Source organism: Pan paniscus, chromosome Y (assembly GCF_029289425.2).
Source record: "Pan paniscus chromosome Y, NHGRI_mPanPan1-v2.0_pri, whole genome shotgun sequence".
NCBI lineage: Eukaryota > Metazoa > Chordata > Mammalia > Primates > Hominidae > Pan > Pan paniscus.
The window spans coordinates 45,407,643-45,426,811 of record NC_073273.2 but is presented as its reverse complement, the minus strand read 5'-3'; the positions used below and the strand labels follow the sequence as shown (position 1 = coordinate 45,426,811).

At 51.1% G+C, this 19,169-nt stretch overlaps 1 protein-coding gene across 4 annotated transcripts in view; it reads left to right on the top strand.

Moving 5' to 3' along the window:
• ASMT (acetylserotonin O-methyltransferase) overlaps window positions 1–16,277 on the top strand; it is a 33,613-nt gene extending 17,336 nt beyond the window's left edge. For 2 of the 4 annotated variants that reach the window (XM_063602022.1, XM_055107073.3), the window contains 4 exons: window positions 1,351–1,469; window positions 5,799–5,939; window positions 11,956–12,078; window positions 15,999–16,277. In XM_063602022.1, the coding sequence (XP_063458092.1) occupies window positions 1,351–1,469; window positions 5,799–5,939; window positions 11,956–12,078; window positions 15,999–16,210 (595 nt within the window). In that variant the 3' untranslated portion in view covers window positions 16,211–16,277. Of the gene's footprint in view, window positions 1–1,350; window positions 1,470–5,333; window positions 5,418–5,798; window positions 5,940–11,955; window positions 12,079–15,998 lie in introns of all 4 variants that reach the window. The other 2 variants (XM_034951349.3, XM_055107074.3) reach the window with 2 other exon arrangements.
• The last annotated feature ends 2,892 nt before the right edge of the window (window positions 16,278–19,169 follow it).

Sequence of the window (19,169 nt, the reverse complement as noted above, 5' to 3'; positions counted from 1 at the left end):
CTTTCATCCTTTCTCCTCTTTTCTTCTGCCTTTCTCCTCTGTTTCCTCCTTTCTTTCTCTTCCCTTCTCTCCTCTCTTTTCATTTCCACGTCTCCCTTCCCCTCTCTTCACCTGCCTCTCTCCTTCTCCTCTCCTGTCTTCTCCTTTCTCTCGTCTTCTCTGTTTTCATGCCCCGTATTTCCCCTCCTTTTCTCCTCCTCTCTTCTCCTCGGTCTGCTTTCCTTTCCCCCTTTTCTCTCTTTCTTTCTCTCTCTCTCTTTCTTTCTTTCCTTCTTTCTCCTTCCTTCCTTCATTCCTTCCTCTTTCTTTCTGCCTGCCTGCCTTCCTTCCTCTCTTTCTTTTTATCTTTCTTGCTTGCTCTCTTTTCTCTACCTTCCTTCCTTCCCTCCCTCCCACCCTCTCTCCTTCCCTCCCTCCCTTCCTTCCGTCCCTCTGTCCATTGGTCCTTCCTTCCATCCCTCTGACCCACCGTCTCTCCTTTCCTCCCTACGTCACCCATCCCTTCCTTCCTTCCTTCTTTCCTTCCTTGCTTCCTTCCCTCCCTCCCTCCCTTATTTCTTTCTTTCTTCCTTCCTTCCTTCCTTTCTTTCTTCCTTCCTTCCTTCCTTCCTTTCTTTATATATATATATATATATATAATGTGTATGTATATGTGAATATATGTATCTGGTTAGTGGGCACAGGTACCCGTGTCTTCCATGCTTACATGTTGCACCTTGCAGCCTAGGCTTTTAGTGTGCCCGTCACCTGAATAGTGACCCTGGTACCTAAGAGGCAGTTTTTCAGCCCTCGCTACTCTGAGGCAAACCCCTACAGCCGGCTCTGCAGAGAGGACAGCAGGAGACAGGGAGCTGTGGGGAGGAGGAGCAGGAAATGCTTCCAACACCGGAGCCCTGTCCGCCTCTGTGTCCACCTATCCGTCTTGGCTCCATCTCACCTGCCTCCCTTCCTAGTTCCTGCCTTTTCTCTAGCCTCTTCCCCAGGATGTGTGGACCTCCAACCCCCTTCCTGGATTTGTCCTCTGGAGCTGAGCTCTGTGGATGGGGGAGCATATTATTGACTTTCCTCTTAGAAAACATCTAAACTCCTCTTCAGATAGAAATCCCTTCCCATCCAGAGAACAATCGTCCGTTCTGAATCAACTCCAGGTTTCCCGGAGCTGGGTACACTTTGCTGGCTGACCTATGGTTCCCCCATCCCAAATGACTTCCTGTTCCGTTTCACAAATGCAAGCCTCCCAGGTGCACCTGTGGGGTATAGCTCCGTTCTCAGCAGGGGGTTATGTACACCCTTGCTCTGGGCGCTTCCCCGGATCCTCACCATCTTGACAAGCGTGGTTTTGCACGCCAGGTCCGACGGCGAGCGGCTACAGTTCATGCAAGCTCTGCAGGAGGTCTGGAGCGTCAATGGGAGAAGCGTGCTGACCGCCTTTGACCTCTCAGTGTTCCCACTTATGTGTGACCTCGGTGGTAAGTACCCCTCACCCCTAATACCTCTGATGTGTGGCTTCTGTTCTGTATGGGGAATGTGTTATAAATGCCTTTTATTTTCTCAATTCTGATGCTTGGTAAGTACCCCCCGCCCCAAAAACCTCAGAGCTGTCTCTCCTGTTCTCTATGGAGAGTGTGTTAGCAATGTCTTTTTTTTTTTTGAGATGGAGTCTTGCTCTGTCACCCAGGCTGGAGTGCAGTGGCACGATCTCAGCTCACTGCAACCACCACCTCCCAGGTTCAAGCAATTCTCCTGCCTCAGCCTCCAGAGTAGCTGGGACTACAGGTGTAAGCTGCCACACCCGGCTAATTTTTTGTATTTTTAGTAGAGACGGAGTTTCACCATCTTGGCCAGGCTGGTCTCGATCTCTTGACCTTGTGATCTGCCCACCTCGGCCTCCCAAAGTGCTGGGATGACAGGCGTGAGCCACCATGCCCGGCCCAGTATATCTTTTATTTTCTGCATTCTGATGCTTGGTAAGTAACCCCCACCCCAAAAACCTCGGAGCTGTGTCTCCTATTCTGTATGGGGAATGTGTTATTCATGTCTTTTATTTTCTGCATTCTGATGCTTTGACATGTGCGGCCTTACTGGTCTTACACGAATCATTCCTCCCAGCACTGGGCACTTCCTAGAGTCAGCAAACATCTCCTCTGCGAGCACACGTTTCTTTTTCTTTTCTTTTTTAAAGATGGAATCTTGCTCTATCGCCCAGGCTGGAGTGCAGTGGCGCGATCTCGGCTCACTGCAACGTCTGCCTCCCAGATTCAAGCGATTCTCCTGCCTCAGCCTCCCGAGTAGCTGGGATTACAGGCAACTGCCACCACACCAGGCTAATTTTTTTTTTTTTTGAGATGAAGTGTCGCTCTCTCGCCCAGGCTGGTGTGCAGTGGCACGATCTCGGCTCACGGCAACCTCCGCCTCCCGGGTTCAAGCGATTCTCCTGCCCCAGCCTCCCAAGCAGGTGGGATTATGGGTGCGCACCACTCTGTCAGGCTAATTTTTGTATTTTTTAATAGAGATGGGGTTTTGCCATGTTGGCCAGGCTGGTCTCGAACTCCTGACCTCATGATCCACCCGCCTCGGTTTTGTTTTTAGTTTTTGAGAGAGGGTCCTGTTTGTCACCCAGGCTTGAGTGCAACGGTGTGATGATAGCTCACTGCAGCCTCAGACTCTCAGGCTCAAGTGGTCCTCCCACCTCAGCTTCCCAAGTAGCTGGGACTACAGATGACTGCCGCCACACCTAGCTCGTTTTAAAACTTTTCTGTAGAGCCTGAGTCTCTCTACGTTGCCCTGGCTGGTCTCAGACTCCTGGGCTCATGCAATCCTGCTGCCTCAGCCTCCCAAAGTGCTGGGATTACAGGCGTGAGCCACCACACCCAGGCTGAGCTGAGCTTGTTTTATTTATTTATTTATTTATTTATTTACTTTTATTTATTTATTATTATTTTTTTTGAGATGGAGTCTTGCTCTGTCACCCAGGCTGGAGTACAGTGGTGCAATCTCCGCTCACTGCAAGCTCTGCCTCCCGGGTTCATGCCGTTCTCCTGCCTCAGCCTCCTGAGTAGCTGGGACTACAGGCGCCCACCACCACGCCCAGCTAATTTTTTGTTTTTTTTTAGTAGAGACGGGGTTTCTCCGTGTTAGCCAGGATGGTCTCCATCTCCTGACCTCGTGATCCACCCGCCTCCGCCTCCCAAAGTGCCGGGATTGCAGGCATGAGCCACCGCGCCGAGCTCATTTTGAAACTTTTTTGTAGAGAACGAGTCTCCCTATGTTGCCCTGGCTGGTCTCAGACTCCAGTTTCATGCAGTCCTCCTGCCTCGGCCTCCCAGAGTGAGTGGTGGGATTACAGGCATGAGCCACTGCACCCAGGCTGAGCTTGCTTTTCGAATACAAATCCCCAACCCCGAGCTCACCCCTTAAGCACCTCCTCTACCCCACAGGGCTGTCACACTCCGGGCTGTGATCCACCCACCCTATCTCCCTCCTGTGACTCAGTGGATCACTCAGAACAGCTCCTGGCTGGTAGAAGGCCCTTTGCAGAGTGAGGAGCTTCTCCAAGTTTATTACTTTTAGTCACTGTGAGAAGGGATAGATAGAGTTCAGGATCCCCCTGCCTGGGGAGCAGCTTGGGAAGAAAATAATGAACAAGCAGAGCGGGCGCGGTGGCTCACTCCTGTAATCCCAGCACTTTGGGAGGCCGAGGCGGGTGGATCTCCTGAGGTCAGGAGTTCGAGATCAGCCTGGTCAACATGGTGAAACCCCGTCTCTACTAAAAATACAAAAAAAGGCTGGGCACGGTGGCTCATGCCTGTAATCCCAGCACTTTGGGAGGCCGAGGCGGGCAGATCCCAAGGTCAGAAGTTCGAGACCAGCCTGGTCAACATGGTGAAACCCCATCTCTACTAAAAATACAAAAAAAAAAAAAAAAAAAAGGCTGGGCGCGGTGACTCATGCCTGTAATCCCAGCACTTTGGGAGGCCGAGGCGGGCAGATCCCAAGGTCAGAAGTTCGAGACCAGCCTGGTCAACATGGTGAAACCCCATCTCTACTAAAAATACAAAAAAAAAAAAAAAAAGGCTGGGCGCGGTGGCTCATGCCTGTAATCCCAGCACTTTGGGAGGCCGAGGCGCGCAGATCCCAAGGTCAGGAGTTCGAGACCAGTCTGACCAACGTGGTGAAACCCGGTCTCTACTAAAAATACAAAAACTTAGCCAGGCATGACGGTAGGTGCCTGTCGTCCCAGGTACTCAGGAGGCTGAGGCAGGAGAATCGCTTGTACCCGGGAAGTGAAGGTTGCAGTGAGCTGAGATCGCGCCACTGCACTCCAGCCTGGTGACGGAGTGAGACTCCATCTCAAAATAAATAAAAAGACTGACTTTCTACAGAAATAATGGACAAGGAGCATGGGGCTGGAAGTCTCTGTGGCCCACGATGGATTTTGTGTGCACAACTCACCGGGGCCTCTGAATGGGGCTTGTTATTACGTCCTTCTCTTAGCTGTTGGCCGCCCTTGGCTGGACAGGTGCGCCGGCTTCAAGAACACACAGTTAAGTGCGTGGCCATATGGAAGCTTGGAGCTTGGGTCAGCCCAGCCGGAAAGACCACCTGAACTCAGGGTCCTGTAGATAATCACGTCGCCATCAAGATCAGACATGGTGGATAAAAAAGGATGAGTTCAGCCGGGCGCGGTGGCTCACGCCTGTCATCCCAGCACTTTGGGAGGCCGAGAGGGGCGGATCACGAGGTCAGGAGATCGAGACCATCCTGGCTAACACGGAGAAACCCTGTCTCTACTAAAAATACAAAAAAAAAATTAGCTGGGCGTGGTGGTGGGTGCCTGTAGTCTCAGCTACTTGGGAGGCTGAGGCAGGAGAATGGTGTGAACCCGGGAGGCGGAGCTTGAAGGGAGCCGAGATCTGTCACCACACTCCAGCCTGGGCAACAGAGTGAGACTCCATCTCAAAAAAACAAAAAAAAACAAAAAAAAGAAGAAAGGGGAGAGAGGCCAGGCACAATGGCTCACGCCTGTAATCCCGGCACTTTGGGAGGCCGAGGCGGGCGGATCATGAGGTCAGGAGATCGAGACCATCCTGGCTAAGACGGAGAAACCCCATCTCTACTAAAAATTAAAAAAAAAATTAGCCGGGCGTGGTGGCGGGCATCTGTAGTCCCAGCTACTCGGGAGGCTGAGGCAGGAGAATGGCATGAACCCGGGAGGCAGAGCTTGCAGTGAGCAGAGATCGCGCCACTGCACTCCAGCCTGGGCGACAGAGCCAGACTCCGTCTCAAAAATAAATTAATTAATAAATAAAAGGATGCGTTCATGTCCTTTGCAGGGACATGGATAAAGCTGGAAACCATCATTCTCAGCAAACTATCGCAAGGACAGAAAACCAAACACCGCGTGTTCTCACTCATAGGTGGGAACTGAACAATGAGAACACATGGACACAGGGAGGGGGACATCACACACCGGGGTCTCTCAGGGCCTGGGGGGCTGGGAGGCTGGGGGAGGGAGAGCATTAGAACAAATACCTAATGTAAATGACGAGTCGATGGGCGCAGCAAACCACCATGGCACATGGATACCTATGTAACAAAACCGCATGTTCTGTACATGTACCCTAGAACTTAAAGTATAATAAAAAGAAAAAGAAAAAAGACCAGACATGGCGGAAGGACCCAAGTTCCTGGGTTGGACCCTTCATGGAGTGTGGTGTGTGGAGTCCATGGTGTGTGGAGGGTGAGCGATGTCTCTCAGGTTCATCTCTGAGGGTCAAACGGGCTGTGTCCCCTTCCAGGTGGGGCTGGAGCTCTGGCTAAGGAATGCGTGTCTCTGTACCCTGGATGTAAGATCACCGTTTTTGACATCCCAGAAGTGGTGTGGACGGCAAAGCAGCACTTCTCATTCCAGGAGGAAGAACACATTGACTTCCAGGAAGGTGTGTTTGTGTCTGTGGGGAAGCAGAGATGTGTCTCACGGCTTCTGCAGGGGGACTGGATGTTTCTGGGAAATGAAGAAGACGTGACGTGGTTTTCTTCTCACTCCCGGAAACACCCTCGACTCAACACTGTCTGTTATTCATGATGGATGGAAAGCTGGGTGTAGATATACAGTTTTCTTACAATTATTATTATTATTATTTTTGATACAGAGTCTTGCTTTGTCACCCAGGCTGGAGTGCAGTGGTGCCATCTCGGTTCACTGCAACCTCCACCTCCCCAGTTCAAGCAATTCTCCTGCCTCAGCCTCCTAAGTAGCTGGGATTACAGGCACCCACCACCTTGCCTGGCTCATTTTTGTATTTTTAGTAGAGACAGGGTTTCTCCATATTGGCCAGGCTGGTCGTGAACTCCTGACCTCAGGTGATCCTCCCACCTCGGCCTCCTGAAGTGCTGGGATTACAGGCTGGAGTGCAATGGTGCAATCTCGGTTCACCACAACCTCACCGTCCCAGATTCAAGTGATTTTCCTGCCTCAGCCTCCCAAGTAGCTGGGATTACAGGCACCCACCACCACGCCTGGCTAGTTTTGTATTTTTAGTAGAGACGGGGTTTCACCATGTTGGCCAGGCTGGTCTTGAACTCCCAACCTCAGGTGATCTCTCTGCCTCGGCCTCCCAAAGTGCTAGGATTACAGGCATGAGCCACTGTGCCCGACTGGGTAAGTTCTTTAGTGGTGAATTCTGAGATTTTGTTACACCTGTCACCCGAGCAGTGTGCACTGTACTCAATGTGTAGTCTTTTCAAAAACTTATTTTATTTTATTTATTTATTTTTGATACAGAGTCTTGCTTTGTCGCCCAGGTTGGAGTGCAGTGGTGCAATCTCGGCTCACTGCACCCTCCACCTCCCCAGTTCAAGCAATTCTCCTGCCTCAGCCTCCTGAGTAGCTGGGTTACGGTGCCTGCTACCACCCCTGACTAATTTTTGTATTTTTTAGTAGAGACGGGATTTTATCATGTTGGGCAGGCTGGTCTCAAACTCCTGACTTCGGGCGATCTGCCTGCCTCAGCCTCCCAAAGTGCCAGGATTACAGGCGTGATCCACTGTGCCCAGCCTTTCTTTTTCTTTTTCTTTTTTTGTTTTTTTTTGAGAGTCTTTTATCCCTCACCCACCTCCCACATTTCACCCTGAGTCCCCAAAATTCATTGTATCATTTGTATGTCTTTGCATGCTCATAGCTTAGTTCCCTCTTATAAGTGAGACCATCTTATACTTGGTTTTTCATTCCTGAGTTACTTCACTTAAAACAGCGGCCTCCAACTCCATCTGAGTTGCTGCAAAGGCCATTATTTCGTTCCGCTTTATGGCTGAGTTGTATTCCATGGAGAAAACACCAAATATAAATAGCTTGCTCATGGGAGGCTGAGATGAGACCTGAAGGATGAGAAGAACCCGGTTTGTGTGAAAGAAACAACTTGTTGGCCAGGCGCGGTGGCTCACGCCTGTAATCCCAGCACTTTGGGAGGCCAAGGCAGGCAGATCACAATGTCAAGAGATCGAGACCATCCTGCCCAACACGGTGAAACCCCGTCTCTACTAAAAATACAAAAATTAGCTGGGTATGGTGATGCGTGCCTGTAGTCCCAGCTACTTGAGGCTGAGGTAAGAGAATCGCTTGAACCCGGAGGCAGAGGTTGCAGTGAGCCAAGATCCCGCCACTGCACTCCAGCCTGGGTGACAGAGTGACACGCCATCTTAAAAAAAAAAAAATAGAAAAGAGAGAGCGTTGTTTTAGGAACAGTCAGCACGTGCCGAGGTCCTGAGTTGGAGAAGGCTTTTAAGTTTCCAATTACAGCGTCTATTGTCGTATTTTCATGCTACTTTCTAAGAGTGTTACGAGTTAAGGTCCAGGCCCGGCGCGGTGGCTCACACCTGTAATCCCGGCACTTTGGGAGCCCGAGGTGGTGAATAACGAGGTCAGGACATCGAGACCATCCTGGCTAACATGGTGAAACCCCGTCTCTACTAAAAATAAAAAAAAAATTAGCCGGGCGTGGTGGCGGGTGCCTGTAGTCCCAGCTACTCGGGAGGCTGAGGCGGGCGAATGGCGTGAACCCAGGAGGTAGAGCTTGCAGTGAGCCGAGATTGCACCACTGCACTCCAGCCTCGGTGACAGAGGGGACTCTGTCTCAGAAAAAAAAAAAAAAAAAAGAGGTAAGGCTCAGTGCAGTGACTCTTGTTTGTCATCCAAGCACTTTGGGAGGCTGAGGTGGGTGGATCACTTGAGCCTAGAAGTTCAACACTAGCCTGGGTAACATGGTGAGAACCTGTATCTACAAAAAAAAAAAAAAATTAGCGAGGTGTAGCAGTGCACCCCTGTGGTCCTAGGTGTTCGGGAGGCAGAGGTGGGAGGATTGCTTGAGCCTGGGAGGTGGAGGCTGCAGTGAGCCATGATTGAGCCACTGCACTCCAGCCTGGGTGACAGAGTGAGACTCTGTCTCAAAAATGGAAAGAAAAAAAAAAGAGTTTGTAGCAGCGCATGTTGGTTGGATAGGACCTGAGATAAAATGTTTTTTTGTTCATGGTTTTGCAACCTCAACAAATGTTAGGATACCTTATGGTTTAATGGGAAGCATCGAGGCTTGGAATCTGGAAGCCTGTATGTGACTTTCGTTTACCATGAGACTCTAGGCAAACTGCCTAACTTCTGTGACATACAGTCATATCATTTCTTTTTTCTTTCTTTCTTTCTTTTTTTTTTTTTTTTTTGAGACTGAGTTTCGCTCTTGTTGCCCAGGCTGGAGTGCAATGGCGGGATCTTGGCTCACTGCAACCTCCACCTCCCAGGTTCAAGAGATTCTCCTGCCTCAACCTCCCGAGTAGCTGGGATTACAGGCATGTGCCACCACATCCAGCTAATTTTTTTTTTTTTTTTGAGACGGAGTCTCGCTCTGTCGCCCAGGCTGGAGTGCAGTGGCGCGATCTCGGCTCACTTCAAGCTCTGCCTCCCGGGTTCACGCCATTCTCCTGCCTCAGCCTCCCGAGTAGCTGGGACTACAGGCGCCCGCCACCACGCCTGGCTGATTTTTTGTACTTTTAGTAGAGGCGGGGTTTCACTGTGTTAGCCAGGATGGTCTCGATCTCCTGACCGCGTGATCCTCCCACCTCAGACTCCCAAAGTGCTGGGATTACAGGTGTAAGCCATCGTGCCCGGCCTTTTTTTGTATTTTTAGTAGAGATGGGGTTTCACCATGTTGACTAGGCTGGTCTCGAACTCCTGACCTCAGGAGATCCACCCGCCTCGGCCTCCCAAAGTGCTGGGATTACAGGCGTGAGCCACCGCACCCAGCCAGTCATATCATTTCTGCAGTGAAGGGTGTGGCCAGGGTCTCCACGACTACCTTCAGGTTCAATAATTCACCAGAAGGACACACGGAGCTCAGAAGAGCCATCATACACACAGTTATATTTACAACAATGAAAGAATACAGATGCATATCAGCAAAGGAGAAAGGAGCATGGGATAGAGTTTGGGAGAAACCACACGTGAGCTTCTTGTTGTCTTCTCCCAGTGGAGCTGTGGACAGCAATTAATTCCCCCAACAACAAGGTTTGACAACACACACCACTCACTGCCAGCCTGGAGAGCCTCCGCAATCCCTGACATCCAAGGATTTTCTTGGAGACTGGTTACACAGACATGGCAGACACCCTGCATGGCTGACTCCAATCTTCACCTCTTCCAGACTTCCCCAGGTGATCCTATCCTAAATCCCACTGTTAGTACAGACTATCCTGGGTGGCCCAGAGACCCAGCTGAACAAAGATCCCCTTGTGAGGTAGGACGTTCTTAGAGATTACAGTTGCCAATTAAGTGCCAATCCTCTCTTTAGAATGTGGAGGGTTTGGACAACACAGGCCTGCTGAGTTAACCTCCCTTTTTTTTTTTTTTTGAGGCAGAGTCTCACTCTGTCACCCAGGCTAGAGTGCAGTGGCGTGATCCAAGCTCACTGCAACCTCTGCCTCCCAGGTTCAAGCAATTTTTTGCCTCAGGCTCCTAAGTAGCTGAGATTACAGGTGCCCATCACCATGCCTGGCTAATTTTTTGTATTTTTAGTAGAGACAGGGTTTCACTATCTCGGCCAGGCTGGTCTTGAATTCCTGACCTCGTGATCCACCTGCCTCGGCCTCCCAAAGTGCTGGGGATTACAGGAGTGAGCCACCGCGCCTGGCCTGAGTTAATGCTTTTTTTTTTTTTTTTGAGACAGAGTCTCGCTCTGTCACCAAGGCTGGAGTGCAGTGGTGCAATCTCGGCTCACTGCAAGCTCCACCTCCCGGGTTCATGCCATTCTCCTGCCTCAGCCTCCCGAGTAGCTGGGACTACAGGCACCCGCCACCACACCCAGCTAATTTTTTTTTTTTTTTGTATTTTTAGTAGAGATGGGGTTTCACCGTGTTAGCCAGGATGGTCTCGATCTCCTGACCTTGTGGTCTGCCCCCCACCTTGGTTCCCAAAGTGCTGGGATTACAGGTGTGAGCCACTGAGCCCAGCCTTTTTTTTTTTTTTTTTTTTTTTTTTTGAGATAGAGTCTCACTCTGTTGCCCAGGCTGGAGTGCAGTGGCGTGATCTTGGCTCACTGCAACCTCCGCCTCCTGGGTTCAAGCAATTCTCTGCCTCATCCGCCCGAGTAGCTGAGATTACAGGCGCCCACCACCATGCCCGGCCAATTTTTGTATTTTTAGTAGGGATGGGGTTTCACCATCTTGGCCAGGCTGGTCTTGAACTCCCGACTTTGTGATCCACCTGCCTCGGCCCCCCAAAGTGCTGGGATTACAGGAGTGAGCCACCGCGCCTGGCCTGAGTTAACTCTTCACTGCACAGAGCTCACCAAGATCTTGCCCAAGATTGGCACCTTATCATTTTGCAGGAAAACTATGACAAGACTTGAGTGTTTCACATCGCACACACATAAAGGGTCAGTCTTGCGTATTTACTTTAAATCTGGAGAACAGGTCTTGACTGTAGGTTCAGTTCAACTCATCAGTTAGGAGCTGCTGACCGAATTCCCAGGGACTCCTGGAATCCACGGCTTTGGGTGATATCAGCAGCTGTGCTTTTGCAGGGGACATCAGAAAGAAAGAAAGAAAGAACATGGGCTGGGCACAGCGGCTCATGCCTGTCATCCCAGCACTTTGGGAGGCCGAGGCAGGTGGATCACCTCAGGTTGGGAGTTCGAGACCAGCCTCAGCAACATGGAGAAATCCCGTCTCTACTAAAAATACAAAAATTAGCCGGGCGTGGTGGCATGTGCCTGTAATCCCAGCTACTCAGGAGGCTGAGGCAGGAAAATCGCTTGAAACCAGGAGGTGGAGGTTACGGTGAGCCGAGATCAGGCCCTTGCACTCCAGCCTGGGCAACAAGAGCAAAAGTCCATCTCAAACAAACAAACAAACAAAAACAAAAAGAAAGAAACCATATTATGATTTTTTTTAAAGGAGAAGGAGAGAAAGAGGCCACACTTATCGTTCGGTATTTTTTTTTTTTTTTTGAGATGGAGTCTCGCTCTGTTGCCCAGGCTGGAGTGCAGTGGCGCGATCTGGGCTCACTGCAAGCTCCGCCTCCCAGGTTCAAGCCATTCTCCTGCCTCAGCCTCCCAAGTAGCTGGGACTACAGGCACCTGCCATCACGCCCGGCTAATATTTTTGTATTTTTAGTAGAGACAGGGTTTCACCGTGTTAGCCAGGATGGTCTTGATCTCCTGACCTCGTGATCTGCCCACCTCCGCCTCCCAAAGTGCTAGGATTACAGGCGTGAGCCACCGCGCCCGACCTCAGTATATTCTTATCTTTCTTCTAAGCCTTTTTGTTTTCTGAGGCTAGGTCTGCAGGTGACTAGCCTGGAAGACCTGGGAAAGGCATGACCCATCCAGGTGACCTTTTGTGCCCAGAATAGGTTTAGTCAAATGGGATTGGATAGCAGGCTGACCTCGGGGTGCCTGCCCTGTGTTCCAGGGGATTTCTTTAAAGACCCTCTTCCGGAAGCTGATCTGTACATCCTGGCCAGGGTCCTCCATGACTGGGCAGACGGAAAGTGCTCACACCTGCTGGAGAGGATCTACCACACTTGCAAGCCAGGTAAGTTGTGGGTTTTGCATTTCAGCGTGCGCTTGTGACACGGGGCAGAATTTTACGAGTCACATTTAGAAGACAGGCACTGAAATCATCCCACAGGTAAGGGTAGACATCCTGCCCAATATGGCTTTCCTTTTAGATAACGACCTGCAATAAATAGGGTCCTAATTTCTATTCTATTGATAAAACCACATAAAGATGGAAAAAGTGAAAGGTCCTCTGAAACTTCAGTGGCCTCACTTTGGTGAAATTCTTTCAGAATGAGGCTAGTATTTGTGTGTGTGATGAGGACAGTGCCCCACTGACTTCTGAGGTCCACCCATCCTGATGCTTCATGAGGACGTGGGCACAGCCTCTGTGTATGATGGGGACAGTGTCCCAGTGTCCTGGGAGGTCCATCCATCCTGATGGCACATGAGGACGTGGGCACAGCCTCTGTGTATGATGGGGACAGTGTCCCAGTGTCCTGTGAGGTCCATCCATCCTGATAGCACATGAGGATGTGGGCACAGCCTCTGTGTGTGAGATAGGGACTGTGTCCCAGCTCTCCTGTGAGGTCCACCCATCCTGATGATCCATGAGGATGTGGACACAGCCTCTGTGTGTGTGATGGGGACAGTGTCCCAGTGTCCTGTGAGGTCCACCCATCCTGATGGTTCATGACGACGTGGGCACAGCCTCTGTGTGTGATGGGGACAGTGTCCCAGCGTCCTGTGAGGTCCACCCATCCTGATGGTCCATGAGGATGTGGGCACAGCCTCTGTGTGTGTGTGTGATGGGGACAGTGTCCCAGTTCTCCTGTGAGGTCCACCCATCCTGATGATCCATGAGGATGTGGACACAGCCTCTGTGTGTGTGATGGAGACAGTGTCCCAGTGTCCTGTGAGGTCCACCCATCCTGATGGTTCATGAGGACGTGGGCACAGCCTCTGTGTGTGATGGGGACAGTGTCCCAGCTCTCCTGTGAGGTCCATCCATCCTGATGGCACATGAGGATGCGGGCACAGCCTCTGTGTGTAATGGGGACAGTGTCCCAGCGTCCTGTGAGGTCCACCCATCCTGATGGTCCATGAGGATGTGGGCACAGCCTCTGTGTGTGTGTGTGATGGGGACAGTGTCCCAGTTCTCCTGTGAGGTCCTCCCATCCTGATGATCCATGAGGATGTGGACACAGCCTCTGTGTGTGTGATGGGGACAGTGTCCCAGTGTCCTGTGAGGTCCACCCATCCTGATGGTTCATGACGACGTGGGCACAGCCTCTGTGTGTGATAGGGACAGTGTCCCAGCTCTCCTGTGAGGTCCATCCATCCTGATGGCACATGAGGATGCGGGCACAGCCTCTGTGTGTAATGGGGACAGTGTCCCAGTGTCCTGTGAGGTCCATCCATCCTGATGGTCCATGAGGATGTGGGCACAGCCTCTGTGTGTGAGATAGGGACCATGTCACAGCTCTCCTGTGAGGTCCACCCATCCTGATGCTTCATGAGGACATGGGCACAGCCTCTGTGTATGAGATAGGGACAGTGTCCCAGCTCTCCTGTGAGGTCCACCCATCCTGATGGTCCATGAGGACGTGGGCACAGCCTCTGTGTGTGTGAGGGGACAGTGTCCCAGTGTCCTGTGAGGTCCACCCATCCTGATGATCCATGAGGATGTGGGCACAGCCTCTGTGTGTGTGAGGGGACAGTGTCCCAGTGTCCTGTGAGGTCCACCTATCCTGATGATCCATGAGGACGTGGACACGGTCGCTCTGTGTGTGATGGGGACAGTGTCCCAGTTCTCCTGTGAGGTCCACCCATCCTGATGGTCCATGAGGACATGGGCACAGCCTCTCTGTGTGTGATAAGGAGGACAGTGTTCCAGCTCTCCTGTGAGGTCCACCCATCTTGACGGTTCATGAGGACTTGGGCATGGCCTCTATGTGTGAGATGGGGACAGTGTCCCAGTGTCCTGTGAGGTCCACCCATCCTGATGGTTCATGACGACGTGGGCACAGCCTCTGTGTGTGATGGGGACAGTGTCTCAGTGTCCTGTGAGGTCCACCCATCCTGGTGGTCCATGAGTACATGGACACAGCCTCTCTGTGTGAGATGGGGACAGTGTCCCAGTTCTCCTGTGAGGTCCACCCATCCTGATGGTCCATGAGGACATGGGCACAGCCTCTCTGTGTGTGATAAGGAGGACAGTGTTCCAGCTCTCCTGTGAGGTCCACCCATCTTGACGGTTCATGAGGACTTGGGCATGGCCTCTATGTGTGAGATGGGGACAGTGTCCCAGTGTCCTGTGAGGTCCACCCATCCTGATGGTTCATGACGACGTGGGCACAGCCTCTGTGTGTGATGGGTACAGTGTCCCAGCTCTCCTGTGAGGTCCATCCATCCTGATGGCACATGAGGATGTGGGCACAGCCTCTGTGTGTAATGGGGACAGTGTCCCAGTGTCCTGTGAGGTCCATCCATCCTGATGGTCCATGAGGACGTGGGCACAGCCTCTGTGTGTGAGATAGGGACCATGTCCCAGCTCTCCTGTGAGGTCCACCCATCCTGATGCTTCATGAGGACGTGGGCACAGCCTCTGTGTATGATGGGGACAGTGTCCCAGTGTCCTGGGAGGTCCATCCATCCTGATAGCACATGAGGATGTGGGCACAGCCTCTGTGTGTGAGATAGGGACTGTGTCCCAGCTCTCCTGTGAGGTCCATCCATCCTGATGGCACATGAGGATGTGGGCACAGCCTCTGTGGTGTGAGATAGGGACCATGTCCCAGCTCTCCTGTGAGGTCCTCCCATCCTGATGATCCATGAGGATGTGGACACAGCCTCTGTGTGTGTGATGGGGACAGTGTCCCAGTGTCCTGTGAGGTCCACCCATCCTGATGGTTCATGACGACGTGGGCACAGCCTCTGTGTGTGATAGGGACAGTGTCCCAGCTCTCCTGTGAGGTCCATCAATCCTGATGGCACATGAGGATGTGGGCACAGCCTCTGTGTGTAATGGGGACAGTGTCCCAGTGTCCTGTGAGGTCCATCCATCCTGATGGTCCATGAGGATGTGGGCACAACCTCTTTGTGTGTGATGGGGACAGTGTCCCAGTGTCCTGTGAGGTCCACCCATCCTGATGGTTCATGAGGACGTGGGCACAGCCTCTGTGTGTAATGGGGATAGCGTCCCAGTGTCCTGTGAGGTCCATCCATCCTGATGGCCCATGAGGACGTGGGCACAGCCTCTCTGTGTGTGATAAGGACAGTGCTCCAGCTCTCCTGTGAGGTCCACCCATCTTTATGGTTCATGAGGACTTGGGCACGGCCTCTGTGTGTGTGATAGGGACAGTGTCCTGTGAGGTCCACCCATCCTGATGCTTCATGATGATGTGCACACAGCCTGTGTGTGTGTGATGGGGACAGTGTCCCAGTGTCCTTTGAGGTCCATGCATCCTGATGGTCCATGAGGACATGGGCACAACCTCTGTGTGTATGATGGGGACAGTGTCCCAGTGTCCTGTGAGGTCCACCCATCCTGATGGTTCATGAGGACATGGGCGCAGCCTCTGTGTGTAATGGGGATAGCGTCCCAGTGTCCTATGAGGTCCATCCATCCTGATGGCCCATGAGGATGTGGGCACAGCCTCTGTGTGTGTGTGATGGGGACGGTGTCCCAGTTCTCCTGTGAGGTCCATCCATCCTGATGGTTCATGAGGACATGGGCACAGCCTCTATGTGTGTGATGGGGACAGTGTCCCAGCGTCCTGTGAGGTTCACCCATCCTGATGATCCATGAGGACGTGGGCACAGCCTCTGAGTGTGTGATGGGGACAGTGCCCTGAATGTCCTCTGAGGTCTGGCTGTCCTTATGGTTCACTGGGACTTTGGCACAGTCTGTCTGTGTGTTTGTGTGTGTTGTGGACTGTGCCCCTCCCTTTCTAGGTGGTGGCATTCTGGTAATTGAAAGCCTCCTGGATGAAGACAGGCGAGGTCCTCTCCTCACGCAGCTCTACTCTCTGAACATGCTCGTGCAGACGGAAGGGCAGGAGAGGACCCCCACCCAGTACCACATGCTCCTCTCTTCTGCTGGCTTCAGAGACTTCCAGTTTAAGAAAACAGGAGCCATTTATGATGCCATTTTAGCCAGGAAATAACTTTTTCTTGTGACCTGGAACTAACGTCAAAGCACACAAGACATAATAATAAAGAGATGTACCTCCAGTGGCTTCTTGTTCTTGGTGTTCACATGATAAGTGACTGGAGGCTTCTGTGGACAGGCTTGGACTGCTTCTACTTTGTAGATTATTTTCCAGGCTTTACTGAGGACCACGCTGATGGGGGTGTGAGCTCAGCTTTGATATTGACTGTAAGCAAAGTTTTGGTCCTCTTCATGCTGTAAAGTGGGACTCCAGTGTTCACCTTGAGGGGTGTCTGTTAGAAGCTTCACCCTGAACAGAACTTTGGCACCAGTGATGGATGTAGCAACTATAGGTGTCTATGAAATATGAGGTTCTCCTTTCAGGCTGCCTTGCACAGCTCTGTGACTTATTAGTGATGCCATTTCAACAGTGAGAAAGGTGAGGCTTTCTGTCTCTCTCTCTCTTTCTGCCTCAGACAGTCCCGTCTGTCTCTCCTGTATGGATCTGTACTCAAATCTTTTCATGTAGCCACCATGAGAATGCAGGCATTTGCCGCCAGATTAGATCACACCCCACCTGTGGATACAGAGAAATCAGCAGAAGATGCTACAGAAGAGGAAAATATTTCCCTCCTACCAATCTCATACCCATTTCTCCCTGGGCCTCTTCTGCGATGTCAACAAGGTTTTCTACTTCTTGTTTTCCTCTAGTGTACATTTTAGATTATTTTGGTACTTTCTTTACTCTCAGTCTAAACATTTTTTTTTCAACTAAAAAGATGAGAAAACAAAACAAAATGGAATAATCGTCAAAGCAAGTTGTTGTGGGTTGAATTATGTTCCCCAAAAGATATGTCCAGGCTGTGGCCCCTGGAACCTGTGAATGGTACCTTATTTAGAAGTAAGATCTTTGCTGATGAAATCAAGTTAAGATGAGGTCATTAGGATGAGCTCTAAATCCAATATGACTGATGTGCTTATAAGAAAACAAGAGACACAGAAACACACAGAAGAGAGGGGAGATTGCCACATGAGGACACAGACACAGGTGAGAAGGCCACATGGAGACAGAGGCAGAGACTAGAGTGATACAGCCACAAGCCCAGGGACACCTGGAGCCCCCAGGAACTGGGAGAGGCAGGAAGAGTCCTCCCCTAGAGCCTCTGGAGGGAACGTAGCTCTGCGACATCTTGATCTCAGAATTCTAGTTTGCAGTACTGGGCAAGTTTATTATTATTATTATTATTATTATTATTATTATTATTATTATTTTGAGACAGAGTCTCGCTCTGTCACCCAGGCTGGAGTGCAGTGGCATGATCTCGGGTCACTGCAAGCTCCACCTCCCGGGTTCATGCCATTCTCCTGCCTCAGCCTCCCAAGTAGCTGGGACTGCAGGTGCCCGCCACCGCGCCTGGCTAATTTTTTTGTATTTTTAGTAGAGACAGGGTTTCACTGTGGTCTCGATCTGCTGACCTCATGATCTGCCCACCTCAGCCTCCCAAAGTGCTGGGATTACAGGCGTGAGCCACTGCACCCGGCCCCAAGCCCCTATCAGCTTTAAAGAAAACTTCAGTTTTTAAAACTAAGATCCTGACTTTCCTGTATGGTGAGTGCTGAGACATTCCTCCCTGATGGCTGCTCCATGGAGGAAGGGCTAGGGTCTGACTTGGGAACTGCCTCCCCTTCTGGGCAGAGAGGAGGACCAGAGCAGGCAGGGTCTTCCATCCCTACTGAAGGGGTTGGAGGTGGGAGATGGTCTCTGTCCAGGCTGACCCTTTTGATGCTGGAGCCTGGCTGGTTTTCCAAGTCCCCATCCATGTGGTAGACATGGCTATGGTGGGCATTGTTCATTGCCATCCTGTCTTCCTTTGTATTCAGAGATCCTCTTAGAGACAGCCAAAGAGTCTCCATTAGAATTTCTGGGGTGGGCATCCCTTGTACTTGGCTGGGAGCCACCTCATCAGCACCACTGTCCTGCCTCTCCATTCACCATGAGAACCTCATGGGCTCCTCTTCCAAGTTCAGGAGCCAGGGGGTTCTAGAAGTTGCCCATTATACCATCACCCCCCATTGGACCCTCTTTGCCTCAGGTCAAGTAGGCACAGGGAGTTTTCTTCCTAACCAGAAACTTAGCAGAGAAAGACAGCTCCTCTCATCTTCTTGCAGGCTCCCCTCAATCTTTATGAGTGGTTTTCTGGGATTTCTTTCTCTTGTCTGGGAGGATACCCCAGCTTCTCTTTCCCAAGGCAGAGCATTCAGACAGATGCTAATTCCTTCCCACACACCCAAAGTTAGTTGTCACTTATGCCACTGGCCTGGGGTTCCTGGGAGTGGGAAGGTGTATTTATTTGGGATTTTTTTTCCCTTTTGTCCTTAAATTCCAAGTCCTGGTGAGTTAATCGACATAATGTACCAAAATCTATTTTTTCCTCCTATTTCTTCCTCTCCTTCCTTCCTCCCTCCCTTCCTTCCTTCCCTCTTTCTTTCTCTCTTTCTTTCTTTCTTTCTTTCTTTTTTTTTTTTTTTTAACGGAGTCTCGCTGTCTCCCAGGCTGGAGTGCAGTGGTGCGATCTCGGCTCACTGCAAGCTCCGCCTCCCAGGTTCACGCCTTTCTCCTGTCTCAGCCTCCTGAGTAGCTGGGACTACAGGCGCCCGCCACCAAGCCTGGCTAATTTTTTGCATTTTTAGTAGAGACGGGGTTTCACCATGTTAGCCAGGATGGTCTCAATCTCCTGACCTCGTGATCCACCTGCCTCAGCCTCCCAAAGTGCTGGGATTACAGGCGTGAGCCATCACGCCCAGACTCACTCTTTCTTTCTTTCTTTCTCTTTCTTCTTTCTTTCTTCTTTCTTCTCTCTTTTGTTCTTTCCTTTCTTTCCTTGTTTCTCTTTCCCCCTTTACCTCTTTTTTCTTTTAATTCCTTTCTTCTCTTTCTTTCTTCTTTCTTTCTTTCCTTGTTTCTCTTTCCTCCT